Genomic DNA, 25,079 nt, shown 5'->3' with positions numbered 1-25,079 from the left:
ACGACAGCCAGGCCAACAAACAGCTCACGCCCGACAAGAGCAAAGAGCACGACTTCGAGAAGGAGCTGGAGATGAAGGAGGAGCATTTGGCCAAGAGAGAAGAGGCGTTGGAGAAAGAGCGTGAAGAGTGGTTACTTGAAAAGGAGAAATCCGCGCAGAAAGAGTGCGAAGAACTCAAAGAACACCAGGAGACTTTGGAGCAATGTTTGGTGATGGGACAAAAGCTGATTATTCTGGAGAAGGACTGTGAAACTCTGGATAAAACTGTGGCACTTCTGAAGCGAGTGTTGACCCAAAAGGATGAAGCGTTTAGTGCTCGCGAGAAGGAGCTGGAGCTGAAAATACATCTTTTGGAAAGTCAGGTAACAGAGCTTCAAGAAGAGGCTCAGAAAGATTGTCCTCAAAGAGAAACCGTGGACAAACCGTGCACCAAAGAGACGGAGGTTCAGGCGATCAAAGACATGGAGCAGGAGGTGGAGGACGTGCAAGAAGAGTTTAAACATTTAGTCCAGAGCCTTCAGAGCGAACAGCTCACCTTTAATAAGGAAAGAGCGGAGTGGAGGGAAGAGCGACAGGAGCTGGAGGAGAGAGTGGCCGTCTCTGAATCCAAGCTGAAAGAAGCCGAGGAGAGTCTGGCCGAGAGAGAGGAGGCGCTGGAGAAAGAGCGTGAAGAGCGGTCACTCGAAAAGGAGAAATCCGAGCAGAAAGAGTGCGAGGACCTCAAACAACACCAGGAGACTTTGAAGCAATGTTTGGCCATGGCACAAAAGTTTACTGTTCTGGAGAAGGACCGTGAAAGTCTTGAGAAAACTGTGGCACTTCTGAAGGAAGAGTCGACCCAAAAGGATGAAGCGTCTAGTGCTCGAGAGAAGGAGCTAAAGACTAAGCTTCAGCTTTTGGAAAGTCAGGTAACAGAGCTTCGAGAAGAGGCTCGGGAAGATTGTCCTCAAAGGGAAACCGTGGACAAACCGTGCACCAAAGAGATGGAGGTTCAGACGATCGACGATATGGAGCACGAGGTGGAGGAAGAGTTTAAATATTTAGTCCATCGACTTCAGAGCGAAAAACTCACCTTCAACAAGGAAAGAGCAGAGTGGAGGGAAGAGCGACAGAGGCTGGAGGAAAGAGCGAGCGTCTCTGAGGAGCACCTGGTGAAGTGCCACGCCCTGGAGCAAAAGCTCATTGTCCTGGAGGAGGAACGAGACAGTCTGGAGAAAACGGTGGCTCTTTTGAAGGAAGAGTCGACCCAAAAGGATGAAGCCGCACGAAGACAACAGGACAAAGCATCTACGTCTGAAACTGCAGCCGCAACAGGCGATTTCGACTTGATCACGAAACAGCAGCTGGATGAGACGGAGATGTCGAGGGTGAGAGCGCTCGTGCACAGATTACATTCACACTGTGGTCAAAGAGCCGACGCTTTGGAAGAAGAAGGCCAAAGATTGAGAAACATTGTCCAAACGCTGAGCGTAAAACTGCAGGAACGCGAGAGGAACGAGGTCAGACTGGAGGAGGAAAGGAAAGAGTTTGAAAGGAGAGCCGTGGAAGCTGAAGCGCAGCTCGGAAAAGCGCTGGGCGACGTGGCTCGAATGGAAAAGGCCTTAGAAGAAGAACGGGACATGGTTCAGGAAATGGAGACACTTCTGTATGATCAGCAGAAGGACAACGTAGATCTAAAGACGACTGTGGAGGATCTGAAAGAGCAACAACGTGAACTGGAGGAAAATGAGGAGACGAGTGGAGCCAATGAGGCGCTGGTTTTGGAGCTCAGGGGGAAGTTACAGAAGAATGAACTCTCGATAAGGTGGTTTCAGGCGGAGAGAGAGAAATGTTTGATGGCCCAACAAGAACGTTTGGAGGAGGAGAAGAAACAGCTGGAGAAGAGAGTGGAAATGTTTTCTGATGGGGCGACTCGCCTCAGTGCGAAGTTGACGGCCGAAAGAGAAAAGACATGGCAACTGGAGGAGCAGGCGGAAGAGATGAAGCAGAGGGAAGACGACGCTCTCCAAACGCTGAGCGTAAAACTGGAGGAACGCGAGAGGAACGAGGTCAGATTGGAGGAGGAAAGGAAAGAGTTTGAAAGGAGAGCCGCCGAAGCTGAAGTGCAGCTCGGAAAAGCGCTGGGCGACGCGGCTCGAATGGAAAAGGCCTTAGAAGAAGAACGGGACATGGTTCAGGAAATGGAGACACTTCTGTATGATCAGCAGAAGGACAACGTAGATCTAAAGACGACTGTGGAGGATCTGAAAGAGCAACAACGTGAACTGGAGGCAAATGAGGAGACGAGTGGAGCCAATGAGGCGCTGGTTTTGGAGCTCAGGGGGAAGTTACAGAATGAACTCACGATAAGGTGGTTTCAGTGGGAGAGAGAGAAGTCTTTGATGGCCCAACAAGAACGTTTGGAGGAGGAGAAGAAACAGCTGGAGAGGAGAGTGGAAATGTTTTCTGATGGGGCGACTCGCCTCAGTGCGAAGTTGACGGCCGAGAGAGAAAAAACATGGCAACTGGAGAAGCAGGCGGAAGAGATGAAGCAGAAGCTCTCCACCAGATATCGGAGATGACGGAAACCAAGGAACAACTGGAAACGGTGCTGGAAGAGGCTGGTGAGAAATACCTGGACCTGTGGGCGAGGGAAGAACTGTGGAGAGAAGCAAAGGAGAGGCTTTTGCATCAGATCGAGTCTCTGAAAGACACCAAGGACTTGAACCAGACAAGGACGGAGAGTGAAGGCTTCTTCTCCAGGGCTTTTGGGAGAAGGAAGTAGGAAGATGGTTTGTCGGTGTCACAGGCTGAAAGCTGACACTGACCAGACATTTCCAGTCAAGAAAAGCAACACATTCATCGTCCTGGAGCTTCAGACACGACTGTGCAGCTCCTGAAGCATCAGTGAGAAGATCTGAAGCCACGAGAGTCTTCATCTGTACTTTGCAGTTTAAGAGTCAGAGTCTTCATCTGTACTCTGCAGTTTAAGTGTCAGACTTTAACTACAGACGCAGGTAAAGGTTCGAGAGTCTTCATCTGTACTCTGCAGTTTGAGTGTCAGACTTTAACTACAGACGCAGATAAAGGTTCGAGAGTCTTCATCTGTACTCTGCAGTTTAAGTGTCAGACTTTAACTACAGACACAGATAAAGGTTCGAGAGTCTTCATCTGTACTCTGCAGTTTAAGTGTCAGACTTTAACTACAGACAAAAAGACTCCAGTCAAGGCAGGGGCTTCAGATCTTCTCAGTGATGCTTCAGGAGCTGACGGTCGTGTCTGAAAGTACAGGACTATGAAGGTGTTGGTTTTCTTGACTGGAAATGGTCGATCTCTTTGTCGTTGGTCGATCTCTTAGTCATTGGTCGATCTCGTTGTCATTGGTCGATCTCGTTGTCATTGGTCGATCTCTTAGTCATTGGTCGATCCCCAGTGTCGCCTTTTCCCTTTTCTATCTCCACAAAACAAAACAAGTCGTACGTTTTATCACCAGCGTCTGAAGCAGAAACGTTTTCATCAATAAACTGTATTAAAGTGACTTTTGTCTGAGTCTCTTCATGTTCATCCTCAGCATTTGTCACGAGAGGAACTGTCGACCAGAGGAAACAAAGCTCTGACTTTATTATGAAAAGGTCAAACTGATCTGTTTCACTTGATCTTAGACAGAACTGTTTTAATGCTCTCGGAGTGCACTTCTGTGTCAGTCCATACGTGCAAACTGAAGCATCATTCAGTTTGTTTAACCCCTTAACTCCCGCCTGAACCGAGCACGTTTTCTCCAGTTTGGCTTTACCCCAATCCAAAAGCTTCTGGAAAAAAGGTGAGAGAATAGCAACAAAACGGAGACGAAAACAATGATGGAAATGTGACAAAAAAGTGACGAAAAATTGATGAAAAAGAGGCAAAAATGTCACAAGAAATTGACCAAAAAATGACCAAAGAATTACAAAAATGTGACAAAAAATGTCCAAAATTTGACAAAAAAATGACAAAAAAATATGACAAAAATTGACAAAAAAGTTACAAAAATGGGACAGAACCTGGGACAGAGCCTGGGACAGAGCCTGGGACAGAGCCTGGGACAGAACCTGGGACAGAGCCTGGGACAGAACCTGGGACAGAACCTGGGACAGAGCCTGGGACAGAGCCTGGGACAGAGCCTGGGACAGAGCTTGGTCTAAGGGTCAAATCTGGCAATTTTCGCCAAAATTAAAGCACCACTTTCTGCCAGTGCTGTGCATAATACATGACCTCATTTGGTTTTCTCTGTCCCAGGTTCTGTCTTGTCCCAGGGGGGGCTTAGGGGGGGCTCAGGTCTTTCTTGGTGCGATCAGTCAGTATAACACACATAATTCTAAGGGATTTTTTTTTTTCATTTTCTGAAATGAAAAAAAATTTAACAAAAAATTTAATTTTTGTTAAATTTTCGTGACTTTTTTGTCGCTTTTTTGTAAGTTTTTTGTCAAATTATTCCATTTTTTTTGTCAAATTCTCATCACTTTTTCGTCCATTTTTTTCTCCATTTTTTTTAATTTTTTTGTCACTTTTTAGTCACTTTTTTTTGTCAAATTCTTAACTTTTTTGTCCTTTCTTTTCATTTCTTTCATTTTTTTGTACATTTTTCGTCCATTTTTTCTCACTTTTTTCACATTTTCATCCTTGTTTTCGTCTCACTTTTGTCGCTATTTTCACACCTTTTTTCCAGAAGCTTTTGGATTGGGGTAAAGCTGGAGAAAATGTGCTCGGTTCAGGCGGGAGTTAAGGGGTTAAACGTTGATTGAACAAACGATCCAGACTGAAGTTCTACCTGAACCTCGTGAAGATCCATCTGTCTGCGGGCGTGGATGCGCGGCTCTCCGGTCTGCAGCGGCCCCTCCGCGCAGAGGCGGAGCGCACGGGCGGCAGAGGCGGAGGAGGCGCGCGCAGGCCGGTGCTGGTGGACGTGGCGGCTCCGGTGGACTGAGGGCAGCGTCGAGGCGCCATGTACGGGAGGAACGGCAGGTAAAAAAACACATCCCGGTGTCCGTGTCTCCGTGAGCACGAGCCGCCGCTGTCTGTCGTTATCAACGCGACGCCTTTTCTCCAGGCGCGGTAACGTAAACACAGCTAACGGGGGCCACGTCTCCGCTTCTCTCGCGCGTTCACCGGATGCTACAGAGCGCTGCCCCCGCGCTCCCCTCTCCCCGGGCCCTGAGTTCAGCCTGTGGCCGGGAATCAGCGCTGCGGAGCCGGCTGAAAGGGCCGCTGCTCCCCGTGGGCTGCAGCGGGAGCTAAACGCTAGCGCCGCCGCAGCCGCTTCTGCCGCCGCTCCCGCAGCCGCTGTCCAGGTGTTACGCGTGTGTTCGTGTCCGGAGAGAGCGAGCCCCGTCTCTGTCCAGGTGCAGAGGCTTCACACAGCCCCCAGATGTGTGCAGAGGCTCGCGGGCAGACGTGCAGCTGTGCCCGGTCCGTTTGGGCCACAGTGTCCGGACAGTCCCAGAACTCAACACCTGAACCTGTGACGGGGAGAGACTGTTATAGCAGAAACTTTTATCAAATCCCAAAATATAAGGCCGTGGGCTTTAATAATGCACTAGATACACAAACAAACAAGCCAGCGTGTCATCCTGCAGTGGCCTCGAGCAGCATTTATTAATTTGTAGTAATATAATAATAATGTACTTCCTGTGCTGTCTGCCCTAAACGGCTTTATTACAAGGATAATTGCTGTGACATGTTAACAACATACTTTAGTCCTGCCCGTTAATATCATTATCCTGCACTGGAACAGTAAACCGCATTTATTTTAACCTTTAATACAGAAGTTTCATAATCTGCGTGGAAAAACTATGATTTAGTGGCCATTTTGTTTTGTTTTTGGAAGATGCAGAATTGGTCATTTTCAGACAGATGTGCCCCATTGGAATTCACGCATAACCAGGCACTTTCCTTGTGTATTCTGTCATTACACGGAGGGATTCGTGGCTTTGTGTGAGTTTAAGAAGCATTTAAGCAGTGAATTCAATAAAACAAAGTATTATTGCTTCAGAAAAGTCCGTTTTCGCTCCGGCGGCGCTCATCTTTGAAAGGGGTGCACAATTCACCCTAACACCGGGCTCCCCGCTAACACCGCTAGCATCTCCCCCCCCCGCTCTTCTGCCGCTAACAACCCGCTCATAACGCTCCTCCGCGGGGATGAAACTCCTCCGTGAGCCCCCACCCAGGCCCCCAACCCCCCCCCCACCCGCCTGTAGCACCGCTCCCCGGGGTGTCCCACACTCCGCGCCCGCCGTGCATCGCTCTCCGGGGCCGTTAGCGCCGAGGCTAGCGGCCGTTAGCATCTGTAAAACAAGATGGCCACTGGCTGGTACTGGAGCCCAGAGACATGGCAGTCTGCCGCGTCTTTGTACCGACGGGAGAGGCCTGTGCGCGGCCGGACCCGGGTCTGTGTGCCGGGGAGAGGGCGCTGCGGGCGGGGACAGAGGCTGCCACTGCCGGGGAGTCAGGAGTGAGAGCGGGGGGGGGTAGTAGAAAGTTGAAAGAGCGGCAGGTAAACAGCTGGGCACATCTGCAGCGTTCTGGCAGACCTGGGTCAACAAGCTCTAATGTGCGGCCCAGAAGGTGGAACTAGTAAATCAGGCATTATAGATTAAAAAGAATCACGTTTGACCATGAAATGAAACGGCATCTGGATGATGATGATTCTGGCATTTTCACAGCAGGAGAAATGCTTTGTTTACAGCGGCTCTGACGTAAGACGTGCGTTAAAAAAACAAAACATGTGCAAAGAATGAAATTGTTGTGATGTGTTGTGTACAAAGACGAAAGCAGAAAATATAGTTCAGATTAACTTTATTGTCCACCTCTGTGAATATGACCTTGTTTCGCCATCACAACAAATCACAGCAGGAAATCACAAAGGCAGGTCGACTCTGAATTAGGCACAAATTCTTTGTTACTAAAGGACTAAATGTGTAGCTCAACATTAATACTTAAAATAAAGGTATGCAGTGTCTTCAACAGGAGATTAAATGTAGCTGGTGATGGGTACCAAAACAAAAATAAAAGCAAAAATCTGATGACAATCCACATTAACCCCTTAACTCCCACCTGAACATGTTTTCTCCTGTTCTCCAAATTCTCCAAGTCTAAAAGCTTCTTCAAAATGGCGACAAAAAATGAGAAGAAAATGAGGATGTACATTGACAAAAATAACAAAAATCCAGCAAAAAATTAACAGAAATCCAGCAAAAAATGACAAAAAATCAGAAAAAATTGACCAAAATACAGTAAAAAATGGCAAAACTCCAGCAAAAAATGTGACAAAAATGCATCAAAAAAAAAAATAAAGTAACAAAAGTGCCATTAAAAAAGCGACAAAAACGCATAAGGGAAATAAAAAGTGACGACAATGGCAAAGAGGAGAGAATGCATTTGGTTTTAGCGGGTGGTAAGAGGTTAAACAAAAACTGTCATGAAGTTTTCAGTTTTTTAGTTTTATTAGTTTATTTGAGCAGCAAACAAGGTACAGACAACAGATGTTTTCACAGGGAAAGGAGCTCAAAAGGAGGAGGTTGAAGTTCACAGAACAGACCCAGACGTGAAGCTGCAGTTTGTGACATTTTCACTTTACAAATGTTGTTTACACTTTACCTTTTCACAGACTCCGGTAAACTCTTGATAGACTCAGGGTGCACTGGTGCATGAACACACACATTTTATATTTAGGAAAGTTGAAGAGAATACAAAAACATTTACCAAGTCCTCTGACAGGTTCATAATATCATCTATTTTATTATATTGCTCCGGTTTGTCAAAATACAGCAGAATCCACCACCTCTAACGAACCACCAGGGGGCGCCGCTGCCCTCAGGAGAAAGTCTGAGCTGAAGGGTTTAGATTCAACGTAGCAGAGTCAGAAGCTTTCACAACGTTTGTCATCTTTACCAGGCAGCAAAGTCTATTACTTAATGCAGTTGCTCCACACGGATCTACTGTTTAGTTTTTTCTGAAATAATAAACCACTGAGCCTTCATTAATGTTTGGTGGTTCTTCTGCTTCATATAGTGCTGCCTTATGAAACCAGCAACAACCACTTTCTCTCGACTGAGGCCAAGGAAAGATCCGCTGTTTTTGTTCTATATTTATCATTTACTGTTGAGTTTGAGGTGAATTTGTTTAAATACTTTATTGGGTCTCACTCAGTGTGACATTTACAGCAGACGACGAAGAGGATTATTTCATTTCTCAATTCTCATCATTTCTGTTGTTTCTGCAGCTTCAGTGACAATAATATCACGATAATATTACGATAATATCACAATAATATCTCAATAATATCACGATAATATTAAGATAATATCACAATAATATCTCAATAATATCACAATAATATCTCAATAATATCACATAATATTACGATAATATCACAATAATATCTCAATAATATCTCAATAATATCACGATAATATCTCAATAATATCACGATAATATCACAATATCTCAATAATATCACGATAATATCACGATAATATCTCAATAATATCACGATAATATCTCAATAATATCACGATAATATCACAATATCTCAATAATATCTCAATGATTTCACATAATATTACGATAATATCACAATAATATCTCAATAATATCTCAATAAAATCACGATAATATTACGATAAAATCACGATAATATCTCAATAATATCACGATAATATTACGATAATATCACAATATCTCAATAATATCTCAATAATATCATGATAATATTACGATAATATCACGATAATATCTCAATAATATCACGAAAATATCACAATAATATCTCAATAATATCTCAATAATATCACGATATTACGATAATATCACGATAATATCTCAATAATATCTCAATAATATCACGATAATATTACGATAATATCACGATAATATCTCAATAATATCACGAAAATATCACAATAATATCTCAATAATATCTCAATAATATCACGATATTACGATAATATCACGATAATATCTCAATAATATCACGAAAATATCACAATAATACCTCAACAATATCTCAATAATATCTCAATAATATCACGATAATATTACGATAATATCACGATAATATCTCTATAATATCACAATAATATTACGATAATATCACAATAATATTACGATAATATCACAATAATATAGTTCATCGCAAATATTCTGGCCAAGATTACCCTTAAGTTCATTGTCCCGATAATCGACACGTCTTTCAGTTCATTCCTGTTTGGTGCAGAAAAGCATGATTTGATGCTTTGATTCCGTCCAACTCAGAACCTAAACATCAACAATTGTTCAGGAATCACTGAGATCAGGAATCACTGAGATCAGGAATCACTGAGATCAGGAATCACTGAGATCAGGAATCACTGAGATCAGGATCCGTGGAGTCTTCTTCATCTTTGTGTGAGCCGTTTCCTGACATAAACCGTGTGTTTCTCTTTCAGGATGGTCCCGCTCTGGTGCTGACCTCACCATTAGACTGACCTTTGACCTGCAGGCCCCGTCCCCTCACAGGTACGCCCAGATGCCCTCCCATCCTCCTGCGGCTTCTGACCGAGACGGGGCAGGAATGATTCTAAAATGATCTGGGAAAAACATTTTCAAATATGGGACCGAGATCACGAGAGAAGGGCTCGACATGGACATTTATAGATTTATTTCAGGGTTTATTGAGTATTCAGCCTGCGTTATCTTTTATTTTTATGTGTAAAAAAATACCTTTTTGAAATAGTGATTTTAAAATGATGGAATTAGAATATTTTATATCATATGTGAGTTTAAGTTGAATCACAGAAGCATCACCTCCAGCTGTGGCCAGTTTTATTTTAATGCTTGAGGTGATTCAAAGTTTCTGTCACAGCCGTTATTTCAGCAGGAGATTCAGATAAAGTCGTGTTTTTGGACCAGGATGAAGCTTATTATTGTGTCACGTCACACTTAACCTCTTAACTCCCGCCTGAACCGAGAGCGTTTTCTCCACTTCAGCTTTACCCAAATCCTGTAGGCCAGTGTAACGCCTCATTTGAAAGCTAAGATCTACAAAACTCATCTAAATGGATATTTTTCCTCACGTCATCAGATATTTTTTTCCAGCATTTTTTTTTTTGGTGTTCAAGTCATTTTTGTAACTTTTTTTGCAATTATTTTTTGTCATTTTTTTTTGTCATTTTTTTATTTAAAAAATTGTCAATTTTTGGTCATTTTTTTTGGTCATTTTTTTTTAATTTTTTATAATTTTTTTGTCATTTTTTGTCATTTTTTTATACATTTTTCGACATTTTTGGTCATTTTTTTATAAAAGTTTTTGTCATTTTTTCAACATTATTTTTGGTCTTTTTTTTTATAAAAGTTTTTGTCATTTTTTCGACATTTTTTGTCACTTTTTTGTCACATTTCCATCATTGTTTTCGTCTCAGTTTTGTTGCTATTTTCACACCTTTTTTCCAGAAGCTTTTGGATTGGGGTAAAGCCAAACTGGAGAAAATGTGCTCGGTTCAGGCGGGAGTTACAAACGCATGGTGGAGGTGAAGCAGCAGGTCCATATCAACGGAGGTTTAGTGAGACTTGTATTTAAAGGACAGGCCGGTGTTTTTCCACTCTGAGATCTGTTCTCACCTGAGCTTAGACGAGTTGATGTGTACCTGTCCGGTCTTTGTGTGTGTGCTCAGTCACACAACATGTTGTTAGCATTTAGCCTCTCCCAGTAAACAGAGCCTCTCGAAAGTATTTACACACAAGTTACAGACAACTGTGAAGTGAAAGCAAAATGAAAGGAGGCCATAAGAAATCCTGTTTGAAGTTTGCAAGAAGTCATATGGAGGACACAGCTCCATGTGGAAGACGGAGCTTTGGTCAGATGAGACAAACGTTATGGAGCAAACCTGACACTGCTCATCGTCCTGAGTGCACCATCCCCAGTGTCAAATATACGGGGGGGAGCATCATGCTGTGGGGCTGCTTTTCCTCAGCGGGGACTGGGGAGATTGTAAGAATAGTTGTGAAGACGGATGGAGCCAAATACAGAGACATTTTGGAGGAAAACCTGCTGGAGTCACAAGAGAACTGAGGCTGGGGCGGAGATTCACCTTCAGCAGGACAATGACCCTAAACACAAAGATAAATCTACAAAAACAAACATATTAATGTGTTAGAATGGCCCAGTCAAAGTCCTGACCTAAATCCCATTGAAAATCTGTGGAATAATCTGAAAACTGCTGTTCACAAACGCTCTCCTTCTAATGTGACAGAGCTTGAGTTGTTTTGTAAAGAGGAATGGGCTAAAATGTCTCTACATGTGCTAATCTTGTAGATTCAAACCTGCTGTTATTGCAGCAAAAGGAGGTTCCACAAAGTATTAATGCATGCTGTATGAATACTTATGCACGCCCCACTTTTCACTTTTTTGAAAAATAACAGAATCATGTATCATTTTGCTTTCACTTCACAGTTGTCTGTTACTTGTGTGTGAACGTTCAGTAAAAAAATCAAAATAAAATCTTTATGTTTAGGGTTGTAAACATGACAAAATGTGTAACAGTTCAAGGTGTATGAATACTTTCGAGAGGCTCTGTATTCCTATGGCTCCAAGTGACCACGCCCTTCCACGGGCACCCAGGGCTGAACTCTCCCCCTCTCTCCCCCAGAGTGCCGATGGCGGACCTGGACGTGGACCTGCTCTCGGGGCCTCCTCCCCTGGACGCGCTGCTGTCGTCGGACCCCTCTCCCACGCTCAGCTCGCTCGCGCTGCTGTCGTGCGTGAAGACGGAGCCCGAGGAGCTGGAGCTGGACTCCACGGTGGACCTGTCGGAGATCCAGCCTCTGTCCACGGCCGAGCTGGCCCACGAGCAGATCCGCATGGAGATCAGCGGCCTGGACTACATCAAGTCCGAGCAGCACGACTTCAAGTGCCACTACGAGAGCGGCTCCGAGTTCGACTACATCTCCCAGGTCTGTAACCACCTGCAGATATATCGGTATCGTATCCATATCGGGATTTGAACAAGATATTAAAATAGAAAAAAAGCAAACTCTAAACGATTAGGGCTGGGACGATCGTGATACTCGGGCTGATCCGATCCATGCGATACGGTGAGTAATTATAACAAGTGATAAGTTTACCTTCAAATGTGTGAAAAGTCATTTGTCCAAAGTCTATAAACCAAATGCAGGGCTTAAAGTATTCCGGCTTGAGAGCAGGTCCGGCCTCTGGCGCAAGCAAAGTATCAGACTGCTAATTATTTGTCCCGTTTTTCCGCGCATTTGTGAAAAACTGGCGTTTCCCACACTTCTTACGGTCCATGAACGCATCTCACACGCAGCCTCGCTGTTACGTGATTCCTCTGAAAACGAAACAACTGCCACGCGGATGCTGGAGCTTCTGTTAATGGCTTATTTACAACTTTAGACGCGTAACAGAAGCGGCGATGGAAGGTGAAGGCAGGCCTTTTGTTATGGGTTAAGTTATGACCGGACCAGTGAGAATCATCGGATAAAGAGCGAAGAGCAGCAGGTTCTACGACTGATCCACAGTGAGTTTATTTACTGTTTCTGTGAGAACCCGCGCTAAAATAAGCACTAAAAGGCTCTCTCGCTCTCATGAATTCATTCCCTGCATCGGATCTGTCCATCCCCGGTGCCCCGCAGGAGAGCGCGGTGTCGGACCTGCCCCGCCCCGCCCCGCGCCTCCTTCTGCAGCCGTGCGCGCGGTGAGGCAGGTGTGCACGGGAACGACTCGCTGCGTGAACCCCCCCCCCCCCCCGAGCTCCTTCATACTGAACAGAGCCTCGCACTGTCACAAATACCCGATTCCAGTGGAGTCTATGTTCCGCAAACGACGCACACAGTGGTGTGAACGCGCTCACGTGTCAGTTAGGGCTGCAACTAACGATTATTTTGGTAATCGATTAATCTACCAATTATTTTTACGATTAATCGATTAATCGCTTGGCTGTGAAAGGTGCGTGGAAATTGTATTTCTTCATTTTTTTTTTATCACATGAAGCTAAAGTGGCGCCGCTTGAGGACATGTTGATGGAGTAAACTTAAAGTAAACGTTTGTAGGAGGCTCTTTGTGCTAATTCTGCTTTCTGATTGGACGAGACAAAGACAGATATTTATGAAATTTATAATGTACAAAACACTGCAGACCCTCACTTTAAAAACAAAGTAGGTTTTCATCCAAAATACATAATTGTCATGTCTTTTTTGCTCTATTTTAGTCTGTGTTTGCTAGAAAACGATTCATCGATTACTGAAATTGTTGACAACTATTTTAGTAATCGATTAGGTGTCGATTAATCGATTAGTTGTTTCAGCCCTAGTGTCAGTGCGGCCAGTGTTGACCCACTGGACACAAGCTGAAAGTGGCTCCAGGTCATTATTTTACAGCAGTTTTCCTTTAGGCTCAGTCCCAATAGCTCCAGCCAAATCTAACCAACAGCCTGATTAACAAACATGTGTGACACTTAATCCTTTACTTACTAGATTATTTAGAAAAATATTACACTTTATATTTTGGTCTGTACTTGTATTTTACCTCCCATATATTAAGTGTTTGCACAAACTGGAAATAAATTAGGTCCAAATGTAGAGTAAATGTGTAATAAAAAAGTGTAATAAAAATATTGGCCTAGGCTACATTGCTGATATACAGTAGCCTCTATCAAACGGTTTCTTTAAAGTACCAATAAGAGCACCGTTAAAGTACCGGATCGATAAGGAGTATCGATAAAAGTCCTGGTTGAGCCACAGAAAGTTCAGGCTCAGGATTTGTTTACACTTTAAGCCCTGCCCCTTGACATATACTGTGTTTCGATTGAAAAGTGCAGTAACTTAATTAAATGCTGTAACTGTTACAGTGTAGGATAAAAAGTGCCTCCAAACACAAGTATTGAAAATCTTGCAGCACAAATTATTGCGATCCAAGTCCGATCCGATACTTTGTCCCAGCCCTAATGAACCACACAGACTTTCATCAATAAAATGGTGCATTTTATTATTGTTTTAATGTTTCTGAAAAATGCTTGGTTTTCACCTAACCCATAGTTATATCGAATCGATATCAAGAGATCTTCATGAATCTGGAGATATGATGTTTTGTCCACATCGTTCAGCCCGGGCGAGGTCTTCTCCGTTTAGGACTGTGATTGATGTGAAGGTCAGGTGTGGGACTGGCTGGACCACATAAACCTCACGGCCCTGAGATCATGTCCTCCCTCGTCCCCCCGGATTTTACATGAATGGATTATTGCCTTTTTGTCCAAGAGAGGAAGTTATGGATCATTTAACGGCTAAAGCTCAGCAGCTAACGTTAGCAACTTTTCACCGTAACCGTATCTTCATTCATCGTATTGCAATGCATTGTGGTCTGTATTGACCCGTGGCTGGTGGGACGGTCAGGTGGGGGCGTCGACCTATGGAGCTCTTTTTTGACAGAGAAAGGAAGCGTGTATTAATAAATAATAGGAGGCGTGTAAATACCTATATGCCAGTTCCCCGTGAGCCTCCAGCTCCAGGTTAGCCCCGCACATGCTCACTGTGGAGCAGCCGCCCGCAGTAGGGTGTCCCAGAACAAAAATGCCAGTGCAGTCCCCCTAAAACCTTTCACTATGACACAATGAAACTACTTTAAACATTTCAGCTCATTTAGATCATATTTCGAGGTCCCCCAAGGTCACTGAAGATTCACCATTATGACATATAGGTGACACAAGCGTTTTTCAAAACTGTCTTGTATTATTGTTATTGCTCATGTAGCAACATGTTTATGTTTACAGCAATATGCAAAGCTCTCAGTACTTTTACTCTGCTCACAAGCCTCACAATAAACCCAACAGTCCACTTCAGCTGAACTACATGTCCGCAAGATCGTCACGGTTACACTTTAGAAAGTCTTTCATAACATCTGGACCGTATGGAAGGCGAGCTCCGTTTACTGTGTCGCATGCAGGGACGTGCACAGATAGAGCCCAGGTGGTGCTCAAGCACCTGCCCCTCTGCCCTGTGCCCTTTAAGTGCCCTTCTCAAGACCTGTTTTTTTTCTCCCCAATATTGAGTATTATTTATTTTATTGTTCTTAGATATTTGCCCTATTAAGCCAACATGTGCTGAAAATACAGTTTTTAACGTTCAACAACTTCAAATCGCGCTTCATTCCTCCTCTGCCTCTCGAGCCGCGGCGGCGCTGACGCTCCTGATCACAGAAGGGCAGCTGTGCTGTCCCCGCGTTTCCCCCTGTTTGAGAAGATGGTACAGCCCATCACTGTGAGACGCGGGGCTAAAGTAAACTGAGTAAATTCAATAACTTTATGAACGAGCCAGCGCGACATGACTGGATTATTAAAGGGAAAGGAAACAAAAGGGCCGTCGGGGCGAGACTGTCAGCGCTGCGCGTGTCGAGACCGTCCGGATAAAGTCCGCAGTAAGAAGTCACTCACTTTAGCGGTTCTGTTTGTCGCGCTATAAAATGTTCTGAAAATGAGCTGTATTATTCAGACTAAGTCAGGGCTGAGCGTAGACCAGGGCCAGAGCAGAGTGAACTGAGCTGAGGAGACAGAGGGGAGAGGAGGAGAGAGAAGGTGAGGAGGTGCCTGCGTTCTGGACACTGTGCCTCTGTGTGAGGAGCACAGGAACAGCCCAGGATTATTGTTATTTAAGATATTTTTGACATGGACTAAAATATCCATGTCATGATATTGACAAACCAGATGTTTTAAGGTTAGTCTATAGTACCTTTGCATCATTTATTTGTATTTGTGCTAGACTTAAAGCCACACCGTGTAGAATTTTACCCAATAAATAAAATTGAAATACCAGCATTTACTTTATGACCATTATTTTCATCATTGAAAAATACCTCAGAATTGTACAAACAAACATCTATGAGGCTCACCCCGCCTAAGATATGGCTGTAAACTTTACTGGGAGTGGGCACGTCTCCAGCTCGTCTCCATGGAGATGTGACTAAAGGCAGTAGAATTTGAGATTTAAACAGGTTAGTTTCACATCCAAATCCATTCTTTTACTACACACTACAGTAACAGTATTTTCTGTGTTCGAGCTGGTCATTAGGAGCATGTTTTGTTTTGCCACAACAATATAGTCCAAAATGTTACGCAGTGTGCCTTTAAGTGCAGAGCCTTGTGATAGTCCTTTAAAGTCTATGTAGTTTACTATTAGGTCCACATAGTTGGACATTTTATGTTGCTGTGTTAATCAATGGTGTGTTAGTGTCACTAATTACAGAAAAATCACTTTTTTGTCTTTTTTTTTTTTTGGGGGGGGGGGGGGGGGGGGGTTGTGCCCTTTTGTCTTGGTTGAGCACCTGCCCCTCAAAATGTCTGTGCACACCACTGGTCGCATGGATGACCGATCAACCGAATCAAACCTAGCAAAAAGCTTTTCCTAAATAATTATAATTATTCACTTCTTAACCCCCACCTGAACCAAGCACATTTTCTCTAGTTTGGCTTTAACCCCATCTTAAAGCTTCTCGAAAGACAAGCGTCAAAACAGCGACAAAAGCAACAAAAGAGCGACAAAAACGTGCTGGAAAAGCAACTAGAGCACAAAGAAATACAAAAATAAAAAAGCTATGAAGAAAGGCCCCACTCGGTCAGCGGGCGAGCACAACAAACTTCAAACTGTCCAGTCTTGGACTTAACAATATTTTGAAGGATTTTTCAGAGGGATTTTTTAATATCTAATTCCAAGGCTGATTTATTCAGCTTTGAACCCAAAAAAAAACAGGCAGAGTTTGAGTTTTTATAGATCTTTTCACTTGTTATTAGTTCATTGAAACAGTTTAACAGTAACAGTATGTCCAAAATCCCCTCTGAAAAAAATCTTAGTTACTAATATGTCCATGAAATAAAACCATACATTTTAATCTGGCTCGATCCATTATTTAGATTTTGTTGCCCAAAAATCTGCAATTTTGGTCATTTTGGCCAACAATAGTGACCTGCCAGTGTCACCTATAATGGTACAACTTCAGTGACCTTGGGGGACTTCTAAATGTTGCCCAAATGAGCTCAAATTTGGTGTGTAGTTTCATGGATAGTGAAACTTTATGGGGCGACTGCATTGCAATATTACAATTTTAAACATTTCGCTGTATAGCCTGGGACACCGTCGCCCGCAGGCCCGGCTACTCCCGAACCCCGAACCGACAGAGGCACCGCTGACACTCAGGTGGAAGTTACACCGCTGTAAATCACCACGTGTGAACCTTTGCTTTTCTTGAGCAGCGGCGGCGCTAATGCATCAGTCAGCACAGAGCGCAGAGCGGAGGAGACAAACCAGTCTAATGTTTTATGATGACTGTAGTTTTCATGTTTGATCATAGCTGCGTGAAACGTGAGTGCATCTACAGGCTAACCTATGACGCTAACGGATAGCGGCAGGGCTGGACTGGCGGAAAAAATTGGCCCGGAACTTTTGGGTCAAGACCGGCCCTCTAAAAAACTGTCATGTTCAATACAATAGTGGAGGTGATGAGCAAAACAATCAACCCTCGGCTTGAACTACAACAGTATAAGCTACGACTCGAGGACAAGCTGCTGCTGTTTCTGCCTCAGAGACTCAACACTTTAATCTTGTCGTTTACAACTTGATGGAACTTTTGTAAAATTACTAAACAATCTTAAAATGTGCGTTGCATTAAGGAGGTTACAATAAACTATTTCCTCTTATATTGAGCATGAGTGTGATGTCCCAGAGGCCCACTGCTCATTATAGAGATTATCTGGGAACCATGAGTGAAGAAAGCGCCACCAGAGGGGAATAAAAGGCGTCACATCTCTCTAGTGCATGGGTAGGCAATGTCAGGCCCGGGGGCCAAAACCGGCCCTCCATCATCAAACTCTGGCCCTCGAGATGATTTTGAGAAATATTATGACTCAAATCAGAGATCGAATGCCTGTTAAAGTACTCTAGAAATGTGAAAAATAATCAATTTCCTTAAAATGTCTTAGCAGAGCGCCCTTTAAAGGGGCTGGATGCAAGTTTGCCATTTTATACTCACTACTGCCACCTCAGGCCATATGTGTAACTGCACCTTCTATATTAAGCTATTAAGCTCGTGCATGACGGCAGTTTGGGCAGAAGTGACACTTTTTTGAGTGACGGTGCAGGATTTTAGAGGCAGTTGTGGTGAACAGGTCTGAGCTCAGTCTACACATTAGGACATGGAGGAACATGTAGGGGGAGGAAAATACATCATTTTAACATTTTTAAACTCCCTATAGTCCCTTTAAGGCCATAATCCTAAAGGAATAATCATCTAAAGGAAGCAATGACTTACATCTACTTGAATTCAAAGATCAAATCTAAAGTTTGAGTGGATTTAGTCTGGCCTTAGAGCAGATATAACCTATTCTTGCCAATGGAACAAGCACAAGTTTTTTCTTAATTTAGATTATTTTGAACAATTTCAAGTGAAAAATGAAAAAAATATGTACAGTAAAAGTTAATTCATCTGATTTCCAGTGGGATTTCTATTTGTTCCATTGCCATTAGCGGTTTTATCTGATCTGCTTTAATTGGAGGGTCCGGCCCTTGGTCTTTTGACGATGAAGAAAACCTCCAACGAGCAAACTCGCCGACCCCTGCTCTAGTGGAGGAATTGTGTAGTTGCATCTATGTAATGATAGAGATTCCAATAGCTTTTGTAGCTTTTGGTGCTATTGTGGGCCGGTGTCAGGTATTACGGGGCTTATCTCTCAATCTGACCGGCCCGACCGGCCCAAAAGTACGTCGGCCCACCAGGAAAACTCCCGGATCTCCCGATGGCCAGTCTAGCCCTGGATAGCAGTCATTACTCTGAGGCTAAACTGACAGGGCGGTTCCCCGAGGCTCTGGGCTGACCTCTCCAGGTGGACCCTGTGGTCATCGGGGTCATGTCGTGGTCAGGTGTGGGACTCCCTGGACCACATAAACCTCGTTACTAAAGATGATTTACACTGAATTGTAACGCCCCTTTTCGTGGTCAGGTGTGGGACTCCCTGGACCACATAAACCTCGTTACTAAAGATGATTTACTCTGAATTGTAACGCCCCTTTTCATGGTCAGGTGTGGGACTCCCTGGACCACATAAACCTCGTTACTAAAGATGATTTACTCTGAATTGTAACGCCCCTTTTCGTGGTCAGGTGTGGGACTCCCTGGACCACATAAACCTCGTTACTAAAGATGATTTACTCTGAATTGTAACGCCCCTTTTCGTGGTCAGGTGTGGGACTCCCTGGACCACATAAACCTCGTTACTAAAGATGATTTACTCTGAATTGTAACGCCCCTTTTCGTGGTCAGGTGTCGGACTCCCTGGACTACATCAAGGCGGAGCAGGTGGACTTCCAGTGCTACTACACGGAGCTGCGCTCGGACTTCGACCCGAGCCTGGAGTCCATCCACATGGCGGAGCTGCGGTCCGAGCTGCACAAGCTGCGGCCCGACGCGCTGCTCCTCGACGGCCTGAAGGCGGAGCCAGAGTTCAGCGCCGAGGCCGGACTGTACGAGCTGCAGCCCCCGGGCAAGAGCGAGGCGGGCGAGAACAGCGGCCGCAAGAGCGCCTCCAGCAGGAAGCCACGCAACATGCAGGTGAGACATCGAACACACAGGTGAGAGGCCTAACGTTAGCTCTCTGTTAGCTTTACGTTAGCTCTCTGTTAGCTCTCTGTTAGCTCTACGTTAGCTCTCTGTTAGCTTTACGTTAGCTCTCTGTTAGCTCTCTGTTAGCTTTACGTTAGCTCTCTGTTAGCTTTACGTTAGCTCTCTGTTAGCTCTACGTTAGCTCTCTGTTAGCTTTACGTTAGCTCTCTGTTTGCTCTCTGTTAGCTTTACGTTAGCACTCTGTTAGCTTTACGTTAGCTCTCTGTTAGCTCTCTGTTAGCTTTACGTTAGCTCTCTGTTAGCTCTCTGTTAGCTCTCTGTTAGCTTTACGTTAGCTCTCTGTTAGCTCTACGTTAGCTTTACGTTAGCTCTCTGTTAGCTTTACGTTAGCACTCTGTTAGCTTTACGTTAGCTCTCTGTTAGCTTTACGTTAGCTTTACGTTAGCTCTCTGTTAGCTCTACGTTAGCTCTCTGTTAGCTTTACGTTAACTCTCTGTTAGCTTTACGTTAGCTCTCTGTTAGCTTTACGTTAGCTCTCTGTTAGCTCTCTGTTAGCTTTACGTTAGCTCTCTGTTAGCTTTACGTTAACTCTCTGTTAGCTCTCTGTTAGCTTTACGTTAGCTCTCTGTTAGCTCTACGTTAGCTTTACGTTAGCTCTCTGTTAGCTTTACGTTAGCACTCTGTTAGCACTCTGTTAGATTTACGTTAGCACTCTGTTAGCTTTATGTTAGCTCTCTGTTAGCTCTCTGTTAGCTTTACGTTAGCTTTACGTTAGCTCTCTGTTAGCTTTACTTTAGCACTCTGTTAGCTTTACGTTAGCTCTCTGTTAGCTTTACTTTAGCACTCTGTTAGCTTTACGTTAGCTCTCTGTTAGCTTTATGTTAGCTCTCTGTTAGCTTTACGTTAGCTCTCTGTTAGCTTTACGTTAGCTCTCTGTTAGCTTTACTTTAGCACTCTGTTAGCTTTAAGTTAGCTCTGTTAGCTTTACGTTAGCTCTCTGTTAGCTTTACGTTAGCTCTCCATTAGCTTTACGTTAGCTCTCTGTTAGCTCTCTGTTAGCTTTACGTTAGCTTTACGTTAGCTCTCTGTTAGCTTTACTTTAGCACTCTGTTAGCTTTACGTTAGCTCTCTGTTAGCTTTATGTTAGCTCTCTGTTAGCTTTACGTTAGCTCTCTGTTAGCTTTACGTTAGCTCTCTGTTAGCTTTACTTTAGCACTCTGTTAGCTTTAAGTTAGCTCTGTTAGCTTTACGTTAGCTCTCCGTTAGCTTTACGTTAGCTCTCTGTTAGCTTTAAACACACAGGTGAGAGGCCCCTTTCTCCTGTGTTGTTTGTATAATCATTAGTAAAGTGTTATATATATAAAAGTATTTATATATATATATATATGTATATGTCCCTCCTCAGGGGGAGAAGCCGTTCTCCTGTGTTGTTTGTAGTAAAGTGTTATATAAAAGTATTTATATATATGTATATCTCCCCCCTCAGGGCGAGAAGCCGTTCTCCTGTGTTATATAAAAGTATTTATATATATATATATATATGTATATATGTCCCTCCTCAGGGGGAGAAGCCGTTCTCCTGTGTTGTTTGTAGTAAAGTGTTATATAAAAGTATTTATATATATATGTATATCTCCCCCCTCAGGGCGAGAAGCCGTTCTCCTGTGTTATATAAAAGTATTTATATATATATATATATATATATGTATATATGTCCCTCCTCAGGGGGAGAAGCCGTTCTCCTGTGTTGTTTGTAGTAAAGTGTTATATAAAAGTATTTATATTTACACTGTGTTCCAAATTATTATGCAAATGACATTTTTCTAAGATTTTCTAAATTGTCAACTCAAATGAGAGTCAGCATAATTTTTAAGTCTTTAACTGGTAGAGGATCATTTAAATGTGGTGGAAAAAAATTCCTAGTGATAACAGTATTTTTTTCAAAAATAAATATAGTAAAAACCTCAAAACCCACTGTTCCAAATTATTATGCAACTCATCGTTTCAATACATTTTAAAGCTTGTGATTAACTGAAAATGGTCATTTGTTGTCTTTGTAGCATTAGGAGGTCATATTTACTGAAATCAAAAGCTATTTCAATCAAAAATATAAAAATATAAAAAAATATTAACAGGTCAAGTTATATTTTAACATAGGAGCCCTTGTGTGAAAGAAGCTTTAAAATTCTTAAATCCATTAAAATTGTAAGTTTTTGGACAGTTTCTGCTTGGATTTGTTTGCAGGATGTTAGAATAACCTCCCAGAGCTGCTGTTTGGATGAAAACTGCCTCCCACCCTCATAGAAGTTTTTTTTGTTGAGGCTCCAAATGTTCTCAACAGGGTTGAGGTCAGGGGAGGAGGGGGTCCACATCATGAGTTTCTCTCCTTTTATGCCCATAGCAGCCAGTGATGCAGAGGTTTTCTTTGCAGTAGGACATGGTGCGTTGTCATGATGAAGAGGATTTTGTTCGGGAAAACACAGCTCTTCTTTTTGTAGCATAGAAGACAGTGGTCAGTCATATATCTTTCAAAGGTCATTTTCACACCTTCAGGGAGCCTAAAAGGGCCTAATGGGGCTGACCAGCTCTCTCCCCATGATTCTGGCCCAAAGCATGACTCCGCCCCCTCCTTACTGACGTCACAGCCTTGTTGGGACATGGTGGTCATTCACCAACCATCCACTACTCCATCCATCTGACCATCCAGGGCTACACGGCCTCATCAGTGAACAAGACTGTTTGAAAATGAGTCTCATGTATTTCTGAGCCACTGCAGCCGTTTCTGTTCATCAGCTTCAATTAACCGTTTAGGGGAGGCCGGATAGAAGGTTTATGCACAACTGCAGCCTCTGGAGGGTCCTACACCTTGATGTTTGGGGGACTCCAGAGGCACCAGCAGCTTCAAATACCTGTATGCTGCTTTGTAGCATCTGTTCTCTTAATCTGATGTGTTTATCTGGCAGAAACCGTCCATATTGTGCCTTTATCGGCACAAACCGGAGTGTGCTCAGAATCATCCACAAATCTCTTATCTGTATGATGATTACGCTTAATCTTTCATGAAATATCGAAGCTTTTCATACCTAGACCAAGGCATTCAACTATTTCACGCTTTTCATCAGCAGAAAGTCCCTTTTTCTTTCCCATATTGCTTAAAAATTATGATCTGCATAATAAAGTGGAACATCCTTTTTCAGTAGTTTTTCCCTTAACTGGGCTTAACCTGAAAACTGATCATCCCAGGTCTCTGAGATTAATGTCAGTGATTCATAGAGCCTGAGACACGATACCATCCATGAGTTTCATTATTATTGTATTTTTTTTTACCTTTTTGACACAAAAATCCAATTTGCATAATAATTTGGAACGCAGTGTATCTCCCCCTTCAGGGCGAGAAGCTGTTCTCCTGTGTTATATAAAAGTATTTATATATATATATATATCTCCCCCCCTAAGGGGGAGAAGCCGTTCCTGTGTGTTGTTTGTAGTAAAGTGTTATATAAAAGTACTTATATTTATATATATGTCCCTCCTCAGGGCGAGAAGCCGTTCTCCTGCACTCAGTGTGGGAAGAACTTCAGCACTCTGGGGAACCTGAAGACGCACCAGCGCATCCACACGGGCGAGCGGCCGTACTGCTGCACCCAGTGCGGGAAGAGCTTCGGGCAGGCGGGGAACCTGAAGAGACACCAGCTCATCCACACGGGGCAGAAGCCGTACGTCTGCGCCCACTGCCCCAAAGGCTTCACCAAGGCGGACGACCTGCGCTCGCACCAGCGCCTGCACACGGGCGAGCGCCCGTTCCTCTGCTCCACCTGCGGCAAGAGCTTCGGCCAGAGCAAGGAGCTGAAGGCCCACCAGCTGAGCCACACCGGGGAGCGCCCCTACTGCTGCCCGCACTGCGGCAAGAGCTTCACCAAGGAGACCAGCTACCGCAACCACGTGCACATCCACACGGGCGAGCGCCCCTTCGCCTGCTCGCAGTGCGGCAAGAGCTTCAGCAACGCCGGCGTGCTCAAGACGCACGAGAAGATCCACTCCGGAGTGCGGCCCTTCGGCTGCACGCAGTGCGGCAAGAGCTTCGGCCGCCTGGGCCACCTCAAAGCCCACCAGCAGATCCACACGGGGGAGCGCCCCTACGCCTGCCCCCAGTGCGGCAAGACCTTCAGCCAGTCCGGGCACCTGCGGGCGCACGAGCAGATCCACAAGAGGGGCGGGGACAGCAGCTAAGCCCCGCCCCTCACCAGGCCGGCCTCCGACAGCAGCTAAGCCCCGCCCCCTCACCAGGCCGGCCTCCGACAGCAGCTAAACTCAGTCTGACTTTTCAAACGAGCGGCGGCAAGAGCAGGTTCTCTGTGGCGGGTACTCGGCCGCGGGTACTCAGCTGCGGGTACTCGGCCGCGGGTACTCGTGGCGGGTACTCGGCCGTGGGTACTCGTGGCGGGTACTCGGCCGCGGGTACTCGTGGCGGGTAGGGGAGAGTGGGGTTGAGACATGTAAATATTTTTTTCCTCGTGTTGGTGGTTTTGTTCAGTGTAAAACAGATTAAAAGTTTAGGCAGATTTATTCTTAAATAAACACAACGATCCTGGTGTTTTCAAAGAAGTAATAATGGGGTAAATTGACCTGAAATATTACACTAAATTATGTGGGGTTTTTTAGAGACAAAAGAAAAATATTAATTATAATTTTTTTTTACTACATTTTCTAATGAGAAACAGTGAAATGTAAAAAAAATAATTATGTTTAGTGTCAATTTCTCCTTTAAATCTGGAGGTTCAGCTTCCCCTGGGGGTAAAATGAGCCACAAGACACTTTATTTTGACCGACATCTTTAAAACCATTTTTTCCAGACGATTCTTAAAATGCAAACGACTAAAACGTCCCAAAATAAATGTAAATAGTAGTTTTTTAAAAATCTATTTTACACTGTTTTTACACAACAACCACCAAAGCAAAAAGTGGCTCATCTCACCCCACTCTCCCCTGCTCTGTCGGGTACTCGGTGTCGGGTACTTGCCGTTGGGTACTTGGCGGAGCAGTCACAGGGCGCTCACGCCGAGGGCCACCCCGGCTCCAGGGCAAACAGGGTCAAACCGCCGCCTTCTCTTTCACGTCAGTGTTTACAGCCGCTCCTCGGGTTTCTGGAGGTCACCCACAGACCTGATGATCCTCCTCCTCCACGCCAGAACCAGCCACGGCCGCTCGTCCTCTTTCACAGTCGCCGTAGGATCAGTTTTTCGGCCTCACGTTCAGGCCGGACCCGGACCCGGACTCGGACCCGGACCTGGACCCGGACCCGGACCCGGACCCGGAGTTACCTCAGCTCAAACTGCCTCCTCCACCAGAGACGCCGCCGCCCCGCCCCCAGCACTTACCTCCCTCCGCACACAGACTTCATTCGGAGCCGGCGCCGGGGGGAGACTCACCTTTAAGACTGACGTGCCAAACTGCGTGTCCCAGAATGCCGTGC

General features: G+C 44.4%; 1 protein-coding gene across 1 annotated transcript; it reads left to right on the top strand.

The window, feature by feature from the left end:
* The first annotated feature begins 4,811 nt into the window (after nt 1–4,811).
* On the top strand, nt 4,812–23,878 carry LOC306969436 (uncharacterized protein). Its single transcript, XM_079565057.1, has 5 exons — nt 4,812–4,980; nt 9,441–9,510; nt 11,640–11,943; nt 19,307–19,594; nt 23,144–23,878. Exons 1-5 carry the CDS (start codon nt 4,824–4,826, stop codon nt 23,834–23,836), a joined length of 1,512 nt encoding a protein of 503 aa, XP_079421183.1. The 5' UTR covers nt 4,812–4,823; the 3' UTR covers nt 23,837–23,878.
* Nucleotides 23,879–25,079: the final 1,201 nt, after the last annotated feature.

Source organism: Gobius niger (assembly GCF_951799975.1).
Source record: "Gobius niger genome assembly, chromosome: 10".
NCBI lineage: Eukaryota > Metazoa > Chordata > Actinopteri > Gobiiformes > Gobiidae > Gobius > Gobius niger.
The sequence above is the reverse complement of the archived record's forward strand: the minus strand, read 5'-3'. Positions and strand labels throughout refer to the sequence as shown.